The sequence below is a fragment of the Pinus tabuliformis genome, chromosome 8, assembly GCF_031772625.1.
Source record: "Pinus tabuliformis cultivar Carrire ecotype Pingquan chromosome 8, CPIR1, whole genome shotgun sequence".
Classification (NCBI taxonomy): Eukaryota; Viridiplantae; Streptophyta; class Pinopsida; order Pinales; family Pinaceae; genus Pinus; species Pinus tabuliformis.
Genome location: NC_142294.1, coordinates 1118195077 through 1118208542, shown reverse-complemented (window position 1 = coordinate 1118208542; position 13466 = coordinate 1118195077). Strand labels below are relative to the sequence as shown.

At 36.5% G+C, this 13466-nt stretch overlaps 1 protein-coding gene across 1 annotated transcript in view; it reads left to right on the top strand.

The window, feature by feature from the left end:
• Positions 1 to 6903: 6903 nt before the first annotated feature.
• The window catches only part of LOC149239259 (histone acetyltransferase MCC1-like), a 43154-nt gene continuing 36591 nt past the window's right edge, over positions 6904 to 13466 (top strand). The window contains exon 1 of the mRNA XM_089373371.1: positions 6904 to 7465. Within this exon, the coding sequence (XP_089229497.1) occupies positions 7442 to 7465 (24 nt within the window). The 5' untranslated portion in view covers positions 6904 to 7441. The remainder of the gene's footprint in view (positions 7466 to 13466) is intronic.

Sequence of the window (13466 nt, the reverse complement as noted above, 5' to 3'; positions counted from 1 at the left end):
AAGACTTGTGTAGGTTGCGAGGGAGAATGCGGGTGCTCCTTCAAATTAGCGCAGAGAGAGAAGGTCACCTGATCTGTACACTGGCTACATGGCTCTAATGACCGAGCTTGTAGAGACTAAGCCATCGTCTTTCGAGGAAGCAATAGAGAAACCTGTATGGGATGATGCAATGGTGGAAGAATATGAATCCATTGTAAAGTACAATGTTTGGGAAGTGGTCCCAAGACCAACAGATAAACAATTGTGGGTTCTGTTAGTGTCAGTCAGTTATGCCTATCACTAGTGATCAAATATGTTTTTACCAAGTTTTGTTAGGGGTCTCAAAGTCAAATTTTATCATGTCACTAGGTTTTCAGAATAAAATTTGGTCACTGGTTAGTGTGTCTAGGGTTATTTCTACTCTCTCAAGAATTTCACATGTCGGTCACTTTCATCACTCAGCTAAGTGTATCATCATTAAGAGACTATCATCATCATGTCAGTCATCACCATCATGATTTCATTCAGTTCAGTGTCTCCATTAGGTCATTAGGGTTTCAAGGTCACTAAAGCTTTCATTTCATGCATAAAATTCGGTAAAGGAGGAGTGGTAATAAGCAAGTCTCTTCAATAAATTTCGATTTCAAATGTAACTTTATGTTTTTATATGTAATAAGTACTTCAAAGTTCCAATTGCTGCAGTTCAAAGTTCCAAAAAGATCCAATGTTTCAGGAAAGCCAATAAAGTTACAAAGGTTATAAAGTGTCAACGTTCCAAATTCGAGTTTAAAAGGGTAAGATGAGTTTTTTTATTATTATTTATTTAATTTTTTATTTTTAACTCATTTGCACTCTTAAAAATCTTAAGATCTCCCAATCATCATCGTGCAAACTCAAAAAGGAGAAAAAATTATGAAAAATCAAGTGTTTTGTTCATTTTGGGAGGTGTGACCTTTCCTGCGACCTTTCTAAGGAGGTGTGACCTTTTTTGCGACCTTTCCGAGGAGGTGCGACCTTTTTGCTAGCTAGTGCGACCCTTCTGGTCTTGGAGCGGCGCATCTGGAGACACCTTGGAAGAATGAGTTTTTGGAGGCCTTCCCATGGGTCATTTTCAAAAATTCAAGATGTTCTGGAAACTAGACAGACAAGGCTAGTTTACCATTCTTTCAGATTTCAATTTTTACTTCAGGAAGGCACCTAAAAATGGCCTCAAACTTGGTGTTGCGCTTTTGCAATTTTATGAGATTTTAATTAAAATTTTCACTGTGTAATTTTTCAGAGTTTCTAGTTTGAATTTTGTAAAAGTCAAAAGGTGAAAGTGGATGAATGTAAATGGTCAAATGTAAATGGGTTACTATATGGGCAAATAGGTGCCTTATCCTCCATTTAATGATTTGGATAAATATCTTATGATAATTAGATAAAAGGGGAAATGGTTGAGTAACCTCCCTAGTATGTAGCAACGATCATATAAGTGCATGTATTCGACTTTATTTGCTGGCAATTCAACCTCCTAGGGAGGATTTCGACTTGAGAGCCTATATGAGGCCTTTTATAATCACTGTCAAGGGTTGGACGTAGTGGAATTAATCCTTGAATACTAGTGTAATTGAGAATTTGGCAAGAACTAATAGATAAAGTTTGCAACAATTATAGTGGGATTCCTGTGGTATGTGTTTTAGCAACGTTTTTCCTTGTGTGATCATAAGTTTGAATGTATTGTATCTTTCATTTCCATTTCCATGTTTCATGTGCTTGTTTCCTAAGATAATAAACATAATTCATTCATGTAATGCTATGTTTTGGAGAAGCTTTCACATTATTGTTAATTTTTCTTCTGATATAAACAAATTCATGAGACTCATGCTCGTTTAGAAACCCTACCTATCTCCCATATACACAATGAAAACCCCAAAGTGCTAAAGTGTGTGCCTACCCTGCCCCATTACATCTCTGTAAATTTGATTCTCAAAGCTTAGATCTAGCTTCCTATACCTAAGCCATCATCCAAAAAATAATCAAAATCAAATCAAACCCTGATCTAAACATATCTAGCCTAAAATCCTTTATATTCCAGTCATCTCTTGGCTGTGATTTCATAGAGAGAGCCCTCTCTGGTTTGTTAGGGCTAGCTACCAAGCTAAAAGCATGGTTTGTGGTTACCTCCGCAATTCCTCTCAGCTTGGGACATTGTGGAGGGTAATAGGTTAGCGATGGATCTTCAAGGTAAAGCATGCAATAAACGGAAGTATAGAGAAGTACAAGGTCAAATTTGTGGCAAAGGGGTACTCTTAAGTTGAAGGGATTGACTATGAGGAGACCTTTGTTCCTGTAGCAAGGTACTCATCCATTAGATCAATTCTTGCTTTGGCTACGCAGATGGGGTGAAAGATCCACTAGATGGATGTAAAACAACATTCCTCAATGGAGTTATTAAGGAGGAGGTGTACTTTGAGCAACCAGAAGGCTTTGAGACTTTTGATTGAGAGTCTCATGTGTGTAGACTCAAGTGAGCATTGTACAATCTCAAGAAAGCACCCCATGCTTGGTACACTAATATCGATAGCTATCTCATCAGTTTGGGCTTTATCAAAAGTGAGGCAGATGCAAACCTCTATCATATTTTGGTAGAAGGTAAATTTCTCATTATTGTCTTATATGTTGATGATTTAATTTTAATTGGTGATGAGCAGCTGATTAGATCTTGCAAGGAGGACCTTGCAAGGGAGTTTGAATTGAAAGACACGGGTCTCATGCACTACTTCCTTGAGTTGAAAGTATGGCAAGGTGATGGGTTTGTCTCTTAAAGAAATTATGCAAATGAGATACTTCAGAGATTCTGCATGGATAGTTGCAAACCCATGGAGACACCTCTAGCAACCAAGTGGACAAAGGAGGATGCCACTTCAAGTGAGGAAGTGGATGCTACCATTTATCGACAGTTTGTGGGTTCACTGATGTACCTTGTGAACACACAACCATATATGTGCTATGTAGTCAACCAATTGAGGCAAGATATGGTTAGGCAAACCAAATTATTTTGGAAGGTAGCTAAGCATGTTTTACGGTACCTCAAAGGTACTACCCAATTTGGACTATGGTACAAATAGACAGAGGGAGTGAAGCTGTGTGGCTTCCCAGATGTAGATTGGGTGGGGAGTCCATTAGAATGAAAGAGTACATTAGGTGGATTTTTTAGTGTTGGGTTCATAGTCGTTTCCTGGTATAACAGGAAGCAAAGATCTGGGGCTCTCAGCTCGATAGAAGCATAATACATGGTTGCAAGTCAAGCAACATGTGAGGCGATCTAGATGAGAAAGATACTTGTTGGATTGTTTGGTCAGATGATGGATCCAACTATGATCTACTGTGATAATCAGAGTTGCATCAAGCTCTTTGAGAATCCTGTATTCATGATCGATCCAAGCATATAGATATTTGGCATCACCATTTACGTGACTGTGTGCAGAGGCAAATAATGCTGTTGCAGTACATTCTGACAAAAGAACAAGATGATGACATTTTGGGAAAGGCCTTATCAAGAGGGAAGTTCGAGTTCCATAGGTGTAAGATAAGGGTGGTTGATATTCCCTTTCTTGTTGAGAGGGAGTGTTGAAAAATGCAACAAAAAAATCTCAGTTTGATTTTGCCTTGATTAAATTGAAAAAATTCGAATTTCCACATCAACAGACAACTTGGATGCAATTAACTTGTGTGACATGGATTGTGTCACCTAGTTTACTTATTAGATTAGAGTTGGAGGAGTTAGAGTTCAGTTAAGCATGTTTGATTGCTAATTTATAGCAACCAAAGTCAATTATCTCAAGTTATTTTCAGTTAAACTAGTTCCAACTGTTGGAGGAACTAGTGGAAGGTCAGTTGTGTAGTGGGACTTCAGTCAAAACTCAATGATCATCCAATTAACTAATCAATCAACTCAAAATAGCTAGTGCATGCAGAGAATTAAAGTTACCTAGTTGAGGTGGAGATTCCAAGGCAATGTAACATTAGTTGTAGACAATTCTAGAGTGTATAGGTGTTGCATGCAACCTGATGATCAACTTGAAGAATTACACAATCCATTTTAGAGAAATTCCTAAATAATAGGGGCCTAATTTCTCAAGGAGTTGCGCAAGGAAATAGGGGCTCAAGCAGAGGCAGAAATTGACTAAGTCCGAGTTAGAGCTTCTCAGTGAGTAGAGAGATAGGTTATGCACTTGCAGGTTGTGCTTAGTTGAGCAAAGCAATTGTAATACATCTATATTCATCAGATTAATGCATGCAGGCATTGGGGTTTTAAGCAGATTGTTTTCCCCAGGAAAAATATTGTGTGCATGTGTGTTATTTCTTATTGCATGTCTAAAATTTTTGTTCTAAATTGTGAATTAATGTTCGCAGAGCAGTAGAGTAGGTTTGTGTTTTGTGATTTTGATTAAAACTTCATGAGCAATTGCAAATCTACATCATAATTTCATCAAGCCAAATCATGCATCTTAGACTACGTGTGATATGATATGCTAGATGGAATAACATATGGAGGAGACCCTCTAAGCAATGACCAATAATGAAATATGTTAACAGAGGTGAGGAATTCCAACAATTGTGAAAATGGAACCCAAGGTACTGCACAAATCCTAATGCGTAAATAGATGTTTGATGTCGAACACAAGGGAAAACACTCAATCAACAACCAATAATGAATGCCATTGCTAAGTATAGGATCACCTATAAACGATGAAAATAGGTCTAGGGATGCTACTCTAGGTCTGATCTTGATGACATCATCCCTCTTACTTTTGTAGGAACTCTATCTCTAAAGAACTATTCAAAAAGAAAAAAAATGAGTTCATATACAAACCCTTTGTTTGGCATACTGCATACATACATGATTCTTACTCAAGGAAAACATGTGTATATGCTAGTTGACAGGCATTTTAATTACATTTCTAATTACTTAGAAAGATAAATAGAAGAATGCTCATTTAATTGTCAACCTTGGGTTCATATGGAACTTATGAATTATCGTTTTCGTTTGTTATTCAGTATATTATTATTACATGCAAGCCATGTGACCCACATCACTAAAGAAAGGCAAAGCTCTAAATGCTTTTAGTTCTTTCTTCCTAAACCACTTCCTTAGGCACTCCTCAATCGAAGAACAAACCATCCCACACATTTCAACAACCAATCATCTTATCTGCATCCGTAATTGACATGCTTAAAGGCACTTGATCTTTAAATGACCATTGTCTTCCTTTGCTTCCTCACATAAATAACGATAACTTGGTCCCAAGTGAAGTCTTATTTTTGAGAAAAACAATAAAAATAACTTGTTTTTTAGATGCTTTTATTCTCCAAACTTCAGAACATGGCCACTATTGCCCACATGTATATATTGTATGTACAATGATTTCTAACTTTAGAACTGCACTTGTATGTACAATGATTTATAACTTTAGAAATGGTTCCATGGGTCATCTCATCTCATGATGAGCACTTTCCGTAATTTTTTGTTGTTGTTGTTCTTGAGTGAGTTGTAGTTTCACAACAACAACAACAATAAAATAATTTAATTTTAAAGTTACATTCAAGTTATACACCAAATTGGTGTATAAGACCTATTATTTATGGAAGTGTATATGCTTAAGGCAATTTATCATTAAATGGCAAATGTTTTTCTTTGCTTCCTTACATAAATGACAATAACTTGGTCCACTTTTACCTTTTTCTCTAATCAAGTTCCAAATAAAGAATCTATTTTTGAGAGGTAATAATAAAAATACTTTGTTTTATTTTCCAAATTTTGTAACATATATTGTATGTTCAATGATTTATAACTTTAAAAACAGTTAGATAGGCCATCTCAACTCATGATGAGTGCTTGCCATCTCATTTCATGATGAGTGCTTTATGTAAAATTATTTTTTGTTGAGTGAGATGTAGTTTCACAATAACAATAAAATAATCATATTCTAATCTCAAGGTTAAGGCTAAGTTAGACACCAAATTGGTGTATACGACCCATTGTCTACTAATCATATTCTAATCTTAAGGTCATGGTTAAGCTAGACACCAAATTGGTGTATAAGACCCATTGTCTACTAATCATATTCTAATGTTAAGGTCATGACTAAGCTAGACTCCAAATTGGTGTACAAGACCCATTGTCTACTCTACCCTCCTCTAAAGAAAACATTAAAAAAAACAAATGTTTTGTCTACTAATCATATTCTAATCTTAAGGTCATGGTTAAGCTAGACACCAAATTGGTGTATAAGACCCATTGTCTACTAATCATATTCTAATATTAAGGTCATGACTAAGCTAGACGCCAAATTGGTGTACAAGACCCATTGTCTACTCTACCTCCTCTAAAGAAAACATTTAAAAACAACAAATGTTTTGAACCCGTAACCATTTAAAAAAGAACACATATTTTTAACCATCAAACCCACTCAAATTATATATTATGTAATTTATCACAACTAACCTTAAAATATTTAAACAACTTTATATTACTTGAAAATGACCCAATAAAAAAGTCAAAATTTTATTATAAAAAATTTCAAAAAATGAAATAAACCTAAACTTAAGTATCAAATATAGAAATTACTAACCTTAAGGTATCAAATGTAGAAATTACAACGGTAAAGGTCTCAAAGATAGAAATTACAATCACATTAAAAATGATAAAAAAGCACCCTAAAATTTAAATGTGAAGGCATTAAATACAACAATGATTAATATAAAAATAAAAACGGTAATAAGAAAACAAATTGGGTATTTATTAATTAATTTAATATTAAAATAAAAATAAATTAACATTTAACCTCCATGTTTGATGCACTTGGGGTGTTTTGGTTCGATGCCTTATTCTAGAAGGATTAAGATGAATGAAGGTTATGTGCAAGTTCATAAACATAGGGACGAGCCTGACAACCCTTCTACACTCACGGCAAGGAAAAAACGAGGAAAAACCGCCATTCAAACACGGCGAAGAAAGTGCAAGGGAAATATACCCATTGTTCTGGATGTACCCCATTGTTTATCAATACCCCTACTGTGTCTATATATTTATTGTATGTAAATGCGATCTTTTTAATTGATTAGAGGAGCGGACACAGGATTATGCGGAGAACCGGACTGACAGAATTGGAAAAAGCAGAGGTCATATCTTCTTTGAACTGGAAAAAAGCTTAGTTGGGCAGGATATCATGTAATACAGTCAAAGGCATACTTCTGAATGGTTTCTGGGATTGATCCTCAGCATAGGTAGTGGCAATCTATCTACCTAGTCTACTTCATGGAAGGTTGCAGCTCAAGGATGTGAAAGATGGGTTTTGAGCGTTGACGAAGCAAGCGTGTTGGCAATTCGGTGGTTGAGTTGATCTCAACACGTATTTTTGCTTCATTCTTCCTCGTTGATCTGGTGGCATACTCGGCTTATGATTCTTTTGGATGGATGACCATGGGCACTGTATACCAGGTTTTCTCATACTCCTTTTCTTTCATCCTGGTATCTTTTTTGCTTTATTTGCCCTGTTTGAATAAATTTATAGCAAACACTCAACTGCAAGCAATACCCATTTTTCATATTTCAAAGAGGAAATGGAAAATAGGTGATGAAGCCCACAATTCTTAATACCGTGAATACGTTTCCATTTGTTGGAAGGCTTCTATTGTGTTTGTGCGTGATGACTCCTTGTGGACTGAACTCGTGACCGCTCTCTGGCAAATATTATTTCGAACAACCAGTTACCAAGTGCATATAATTGAAACAGGAACCATAGTAGGATGCTCAAATGAAGAAAGTAATCTGTCTGAGAAGAAATGGATTAGGATAAATGTGGGACTGATGTTTTTGCATGAAGGATCATAAAAAATCCGCGTGTCTCTTGCACCGATGTTGATAAAGCGATAACCATGTTGATTGATGGTTCTCTGTCCAAGAAATTTGACAGTTGTATTGTTTTTGTTTTTTGCACAAGCCCTGCAAATTTCAAAAAATCACCAGTTTGGAATGGGTGTATCAGTTTAATTGAAAACTGTGGTTTTATTGAACTGTCGTAGTCCAACAAAATTACTGCTAGTAGTGTAACTAACTCGACTTTTAGACTAATGTTTCATCGCATAATATGTTTGTGTTATTTCCTTCCGTTGGTCAACATCGTGCAAATTATTTAAGAAACCATCAAATTTTCAGTCAATCCTCTCCTCAAAATCCCATGTAAGATGGCATCCTGTCAAAAGAAGCAATTAAGGAAACTACAGCATTTAGAAATCAGAAAATTCCATGGGAACTTATGTTTGCACTTTGCAGTTTCAAACAAATTGATGCAGCATGTCATGCTTCATATGTTCCATAGCCCAATTCAACAAGCGGCTGTGTTTTTGACTATGTACTGGGGTGAGGTGTGTTCATGAGTTTACAGTTCACAAAGCGGTTCTGTCTTTGACTATGTACTGGGGTGAGGTGTGTTCTATGAGTTTACAGTTCACAAAGCGGTTCTGTCTTTGACTATGTACTGGGGTGAGCTGTGTTCTATGAGTTTATCAAAGTGGCAAATTGCCATGGAGATCAATCACAATCATCATAAAACATACAGTAACTTCTTGAAGTTTCCAACATAATGGTCATTCTATTTACAGTTACACCAAGCACGTTTTTAAGTTTTTCAAATTTGTCTCTACTCAATGCTTCGTGGAGAAAATTAGTCACTGAATCCTAAGTGGCACAATAGATTAGCTCGATATCCTTATCTTGCACCCTCTGATGTGATGCTGATGAACTTAAATATGCTTGGTTCAGGCATGAAAAATCTGATTCTTGGCTGATTTGATTACTTTCTGTTTGTCACACAGTAGGGGACTTGCTTGTTTCTGCTCCACCTTGAGCTTATAAACAATCCTTCTAAGTCATATGGATTCACTTGCAGCACGAACTACTGTTCTGTAATCTGCTTCTATTCAAGACAAAGACACAGTGGTTATTTTTGCTACCCCACAAGATAGCACATGAGTGCATTGAAAAAATAACCCATAGTTGACTTTTTGTTGTCCAAGTACCTGTCCACTCTCAGTCAGTGAAGCTTACCTGCCTGAAACTATCATTCCTTACAAACTCTAGACCAAATTAGGAAGTTCCTTTAACATATATGACGATCCTCTTCTCAGCTTTCCAGTGCCGAAGTTTTGGATAAGTAATAAGCCAAGAAACAATACTCACTTGATAGCTTAAGTCTGTTATGGTAGTTATCGAATACATAAAGCTGCCAACTAATTGTCTATACAAAGTTTAATTTTAATTTACATCCTTCAAGTCTTCCCTTGTAGTCAACTTAGGTCCATCTAATTGTCTTTTTGCCAAACTTCAATGCCAATACAATAGTGCAAAAGGCCAAGGTCAGTATTATTAAATGCTCTACCTAGATGTGCTTTAACCTATTCCATTGATTCATTTTTGCTACTTTTAATTAGCAAATCATCAAACTAAGTTTATAAGGTCATCACCTTTAACCTCCACATACAAGTTGGATCAGAGGGACTTTGCTTGAAACTTGTAGCTACAGGATGCTCATCAATCATGAAAATACCATGCTTTAGGGGCCTGCTTCAAGGCACAATGCAGTTTTACCAACATGCAAACCATATGTTCTTTTTCGTTCATGGGAAAGCCTTGTGGCCATTGCTTACACACTTCTTCAAACATATCTCCATTAAGAAAATCATTTTCAACATCCATCTGAGATACCTTCTAGCCACACTGAGTAGCAATATATAAGACTGTTCTCACAGTAATCATCTTCACTGAAGGAGCAAATGTTTCTTCAGTCAATTCTTTCCTTTTGTACAAAGCCCTTCGCAACCAATCTGCTCTTGTGCTTGCTTGTCAATACTCACATCATCCTTATATTTGGTCCTATAAAACCTACTTACAGCCTATTGCTTGTTTCCCTTGAGATAATTTTTGAATTTCCAACTGTTGTTCTTTGACAAGGCATTATATTCCAGCTGCATTGCATTGATTCATTCTTTCTTTCTACCTGCTTCTCCATGCCTCCTGGTTTCATATTTTTAACAGCCTTTGTTGGACTCCTATTCATCAAATACACAATTGTATGAACTGCTTCTGCCTAAAAAGTATTAGCAAGACCTTTCTCTTTTAGCATGCTCCTTACCTTCTGATTCCATATGCCTTACAATATCTGTAAAAGCATTAACAGTGGCTTGTCGGGTTGGTGAAAGGAGGGAGTTGTAATTACCTCCAACAGGGTTCCAAGTCACATCAATGACACTTGTGCTTTTGCTTGTGTGCTGTGCATCTGTACTTGTTGGGGCCAGGGGCAAGTTCTGGGTGACCTTGGCAGAATAGATACCCCCTGCTTGTGGCTTCTTACCCAAAGGACTCCAATTTAACTGCTGTCAGCTGGCTACAATACTAGTAAACTCCCTCAGATTGGAGATGGACAAGCTGTCTTCATTAGGAAAATTGGATTACCTGTAAAAATAAAATACAACATCTGTATAAGCTTGTGGATTATTTCCACCATTATCTATATTTAGTTTTTTCAATTATTTCCATGTTGCCACTACCTTTCAACTATTGCTCGAAAAGTTTTGGACACCTCAAAAGTTTATGATTTTTTTCTAAAAAAAAGCTACCCAAATTTTCTGAGTACAGTCCTCCATAAAAATCAGGAAATACCTGTAGCCTCCAAGGATTATGCATAGGACTGACGATGAAGATCACCATCCACTAACTCTAAAAGATTGTTTTTCCTACCAAGATTTAACCTTATCAAATTTCTCTTTATGCTGTTTATCAATAAGAAAAGCTTCACAGGCACCTTCTGCTCTCTGAATGTTTGGCAATTCATACACCATTATGTGCTTATTGAACAAACCAAGAAAAAATAAGACAAATGGCCATAGCTCTCATGCCAAATTATATCTCCAACATTTCCAGCTACGATCAATGCTTGTTATTTAGCTGCTCCGGCAACAGACCTATTTAGGTCATCTTCCTCAAAACTAACTGTAATACTGATACAGAACAGTTTACTTTGTCTTAGATTGGAAACATATAAAACACTACTAGTACATTTCATCTTACTTTTTTGGCATTGTCATTGGGACTGAGTCAATTCCTTGCACCTTTTTTGTACTATCATCTTCAAGTGCCATAACTTCTTCTCTGCAGCTGTTTGTGTTTAGATGTGGGAACCACTTTACTGTGAGTCATATACTTTGGCATGTAAGGGTGCATATAACCAAATGAGCACCAAGGGCATTCCATCTTCAAGTGCCATAACTTCTCTGCAGCTGTTCGTGTTTAGATGTGGGAATCACTTTATTGTGAGTCATATACTTTGGCATGTAAGGGTGCATATAACCAAATTAGCACCAAGGGCATTCCATCTCTGAACCAAAAATACATCAACAAACAGGCTCTAGATGGCCACTAGCATCCTGAAAATATCACGCTACAACACATACCTACATATCATCAAAATCATTGCCTATATTGGTATCTTTGTTATCAATATAACCCTCTAAGCATTAAAATAAGATAGAAAAAGCTTAACATGTCAAGTCAAGAGTTTGTTTGAGTGATGAGTACATTTTTACTAGGGTCATGACAAAGGATTTCAACAGTCAATGCCACTAACATCAAGGTACATATAGGGCTTGGTGCCCTTGATTATGCCAATTCCATACCTTTGTACATGACAAAATCCAATGGAAACGTTGCAATCCCCCCAATCCTCGAATCCTAAAAATTGCAAGTCTGGATTTTGAGTGAGATCTAAAATTCTACTTTCTTCATATGAATCCGATGAGTTTAGAACCACCCTCAAACATCCTTAAACAATTAATGGTAATGTAAAAAATTTAAGAGCCCTTTACTTTAAGAATTTAACATTACCATTAATTATATAGCTATTAGCAATAGTAGGGCCCTAGGCTTGAATATTCGGCTGCCCCACTAAAAATTTATTAGTTTTTATTTTTTATTTTTTTGAATTTGAGCTTGGAATGTCCTTTGTTGCATTTTACAGAATTGGTTTGTTTGATGAAAACGACTGGTTTGGTACTGAACCAGCCTTTTCTGGTTCCAAGCCTTTGATTGGACTGGTTTGGGGGTCAAACCGGTCAGACTGGCTGGTTCCACCGGTTCTTGTCCAGTTTGGATAACACTGATCACAACTAAAGCAATGTCTAATTTTATTTTGATTCAAATTATTGTTTCCACTTCTTACTACAGTGAGCCTTGGATTGGCCTTCTTATCCTCTCACTTTGCTTGCTTCCCTTTTCCATTAACCTTAGTGACAAAAGTTTTCTCTTCATTGTCTTCTTCTTTAAACTTCTAGTTCCATTGCTTCTACATTAAAAGTGTTAGTTTTCTTGAACCCAGGTTAGATTTAATGTCCAATAAAATTCTCAGAACATAAATAAAATGATTTCTTCAAATCTGAAATCCATAACGCGAAATTTACTGGGTTCCTAACTCAATATGCACAGCAGAAATAAATAAACAGTAAACCTAGGCACATAAAAAAATTCTTGACACAATTTTAAATTTTTACCCCAGAAACCCCAGTATGGGGAAAACCAACAAACTTTGGGCTCTTAGTCAGCTTCAGAAAATCTCGATTGCAGCAAGAGTATTCACTCAGAAAATTACAGCAGCAATTTTCTTAGCCTTTGTGCTGTTACAGTCTGGCCTATGTGGTCTGTTGATTCGATAAAGTCAGCTTGTACGACCCAGCAGATGTCGGCCTGTATGGGCCAGCAAACTATGGCCTGTATGGCCCAGTCTCCTCGCCCTGCCTGCTGTCTTGAAATCAACATGCTGCTGCTCTGTTTGCTGATACGCTCTTGCTGCCAGTTCTTCCTCCTGATCTTCAGCTGAATCCCAGTCTCTAGTGACAATTGAACTGCCTCTCCAAGTTCCACTGGTTCGTGTCCAGTTTGGATAACACTGATCACAACTGAAGCAATGTCTAATTTTATTTTCATTCAAATTATTGTTTCCACTTCTTACTACAGTCAACCTTGGATTGGCCTTCTTATCCTCTCACTTTGCTTGCTTCCCTTTTCCATTAATCTTAGTGACAAAAGTTTTCTCTTCATTTTCTTCTTCTTTAAACTTCTAGTTCCGTTGCTCCTACATTAAAAGTGTTAGTTTTCTTGAACCCAGGTTAGATTTAATGTCCAATAAAATTCTCAGAACATAAATAAAATGACTTCTTCAAATCTGAAATTCATAACACGAAATTCACTGGGTTCCTAACTCAATATGCACAGCAAAAATAAATAAACAGTAAACCTAGGCACATAAAAAAATTCTTGACACAATTTTACTCCAGAAACCCCAGTATGGGGAAAAACAACAAACTTTGGGCTCTTAGTCAGCTTCAGAAAATCTCGATTGCAGCAAGAGTATTCACTCAGAAAATTACAGCAGCAATTTTCTTAGCCTTTG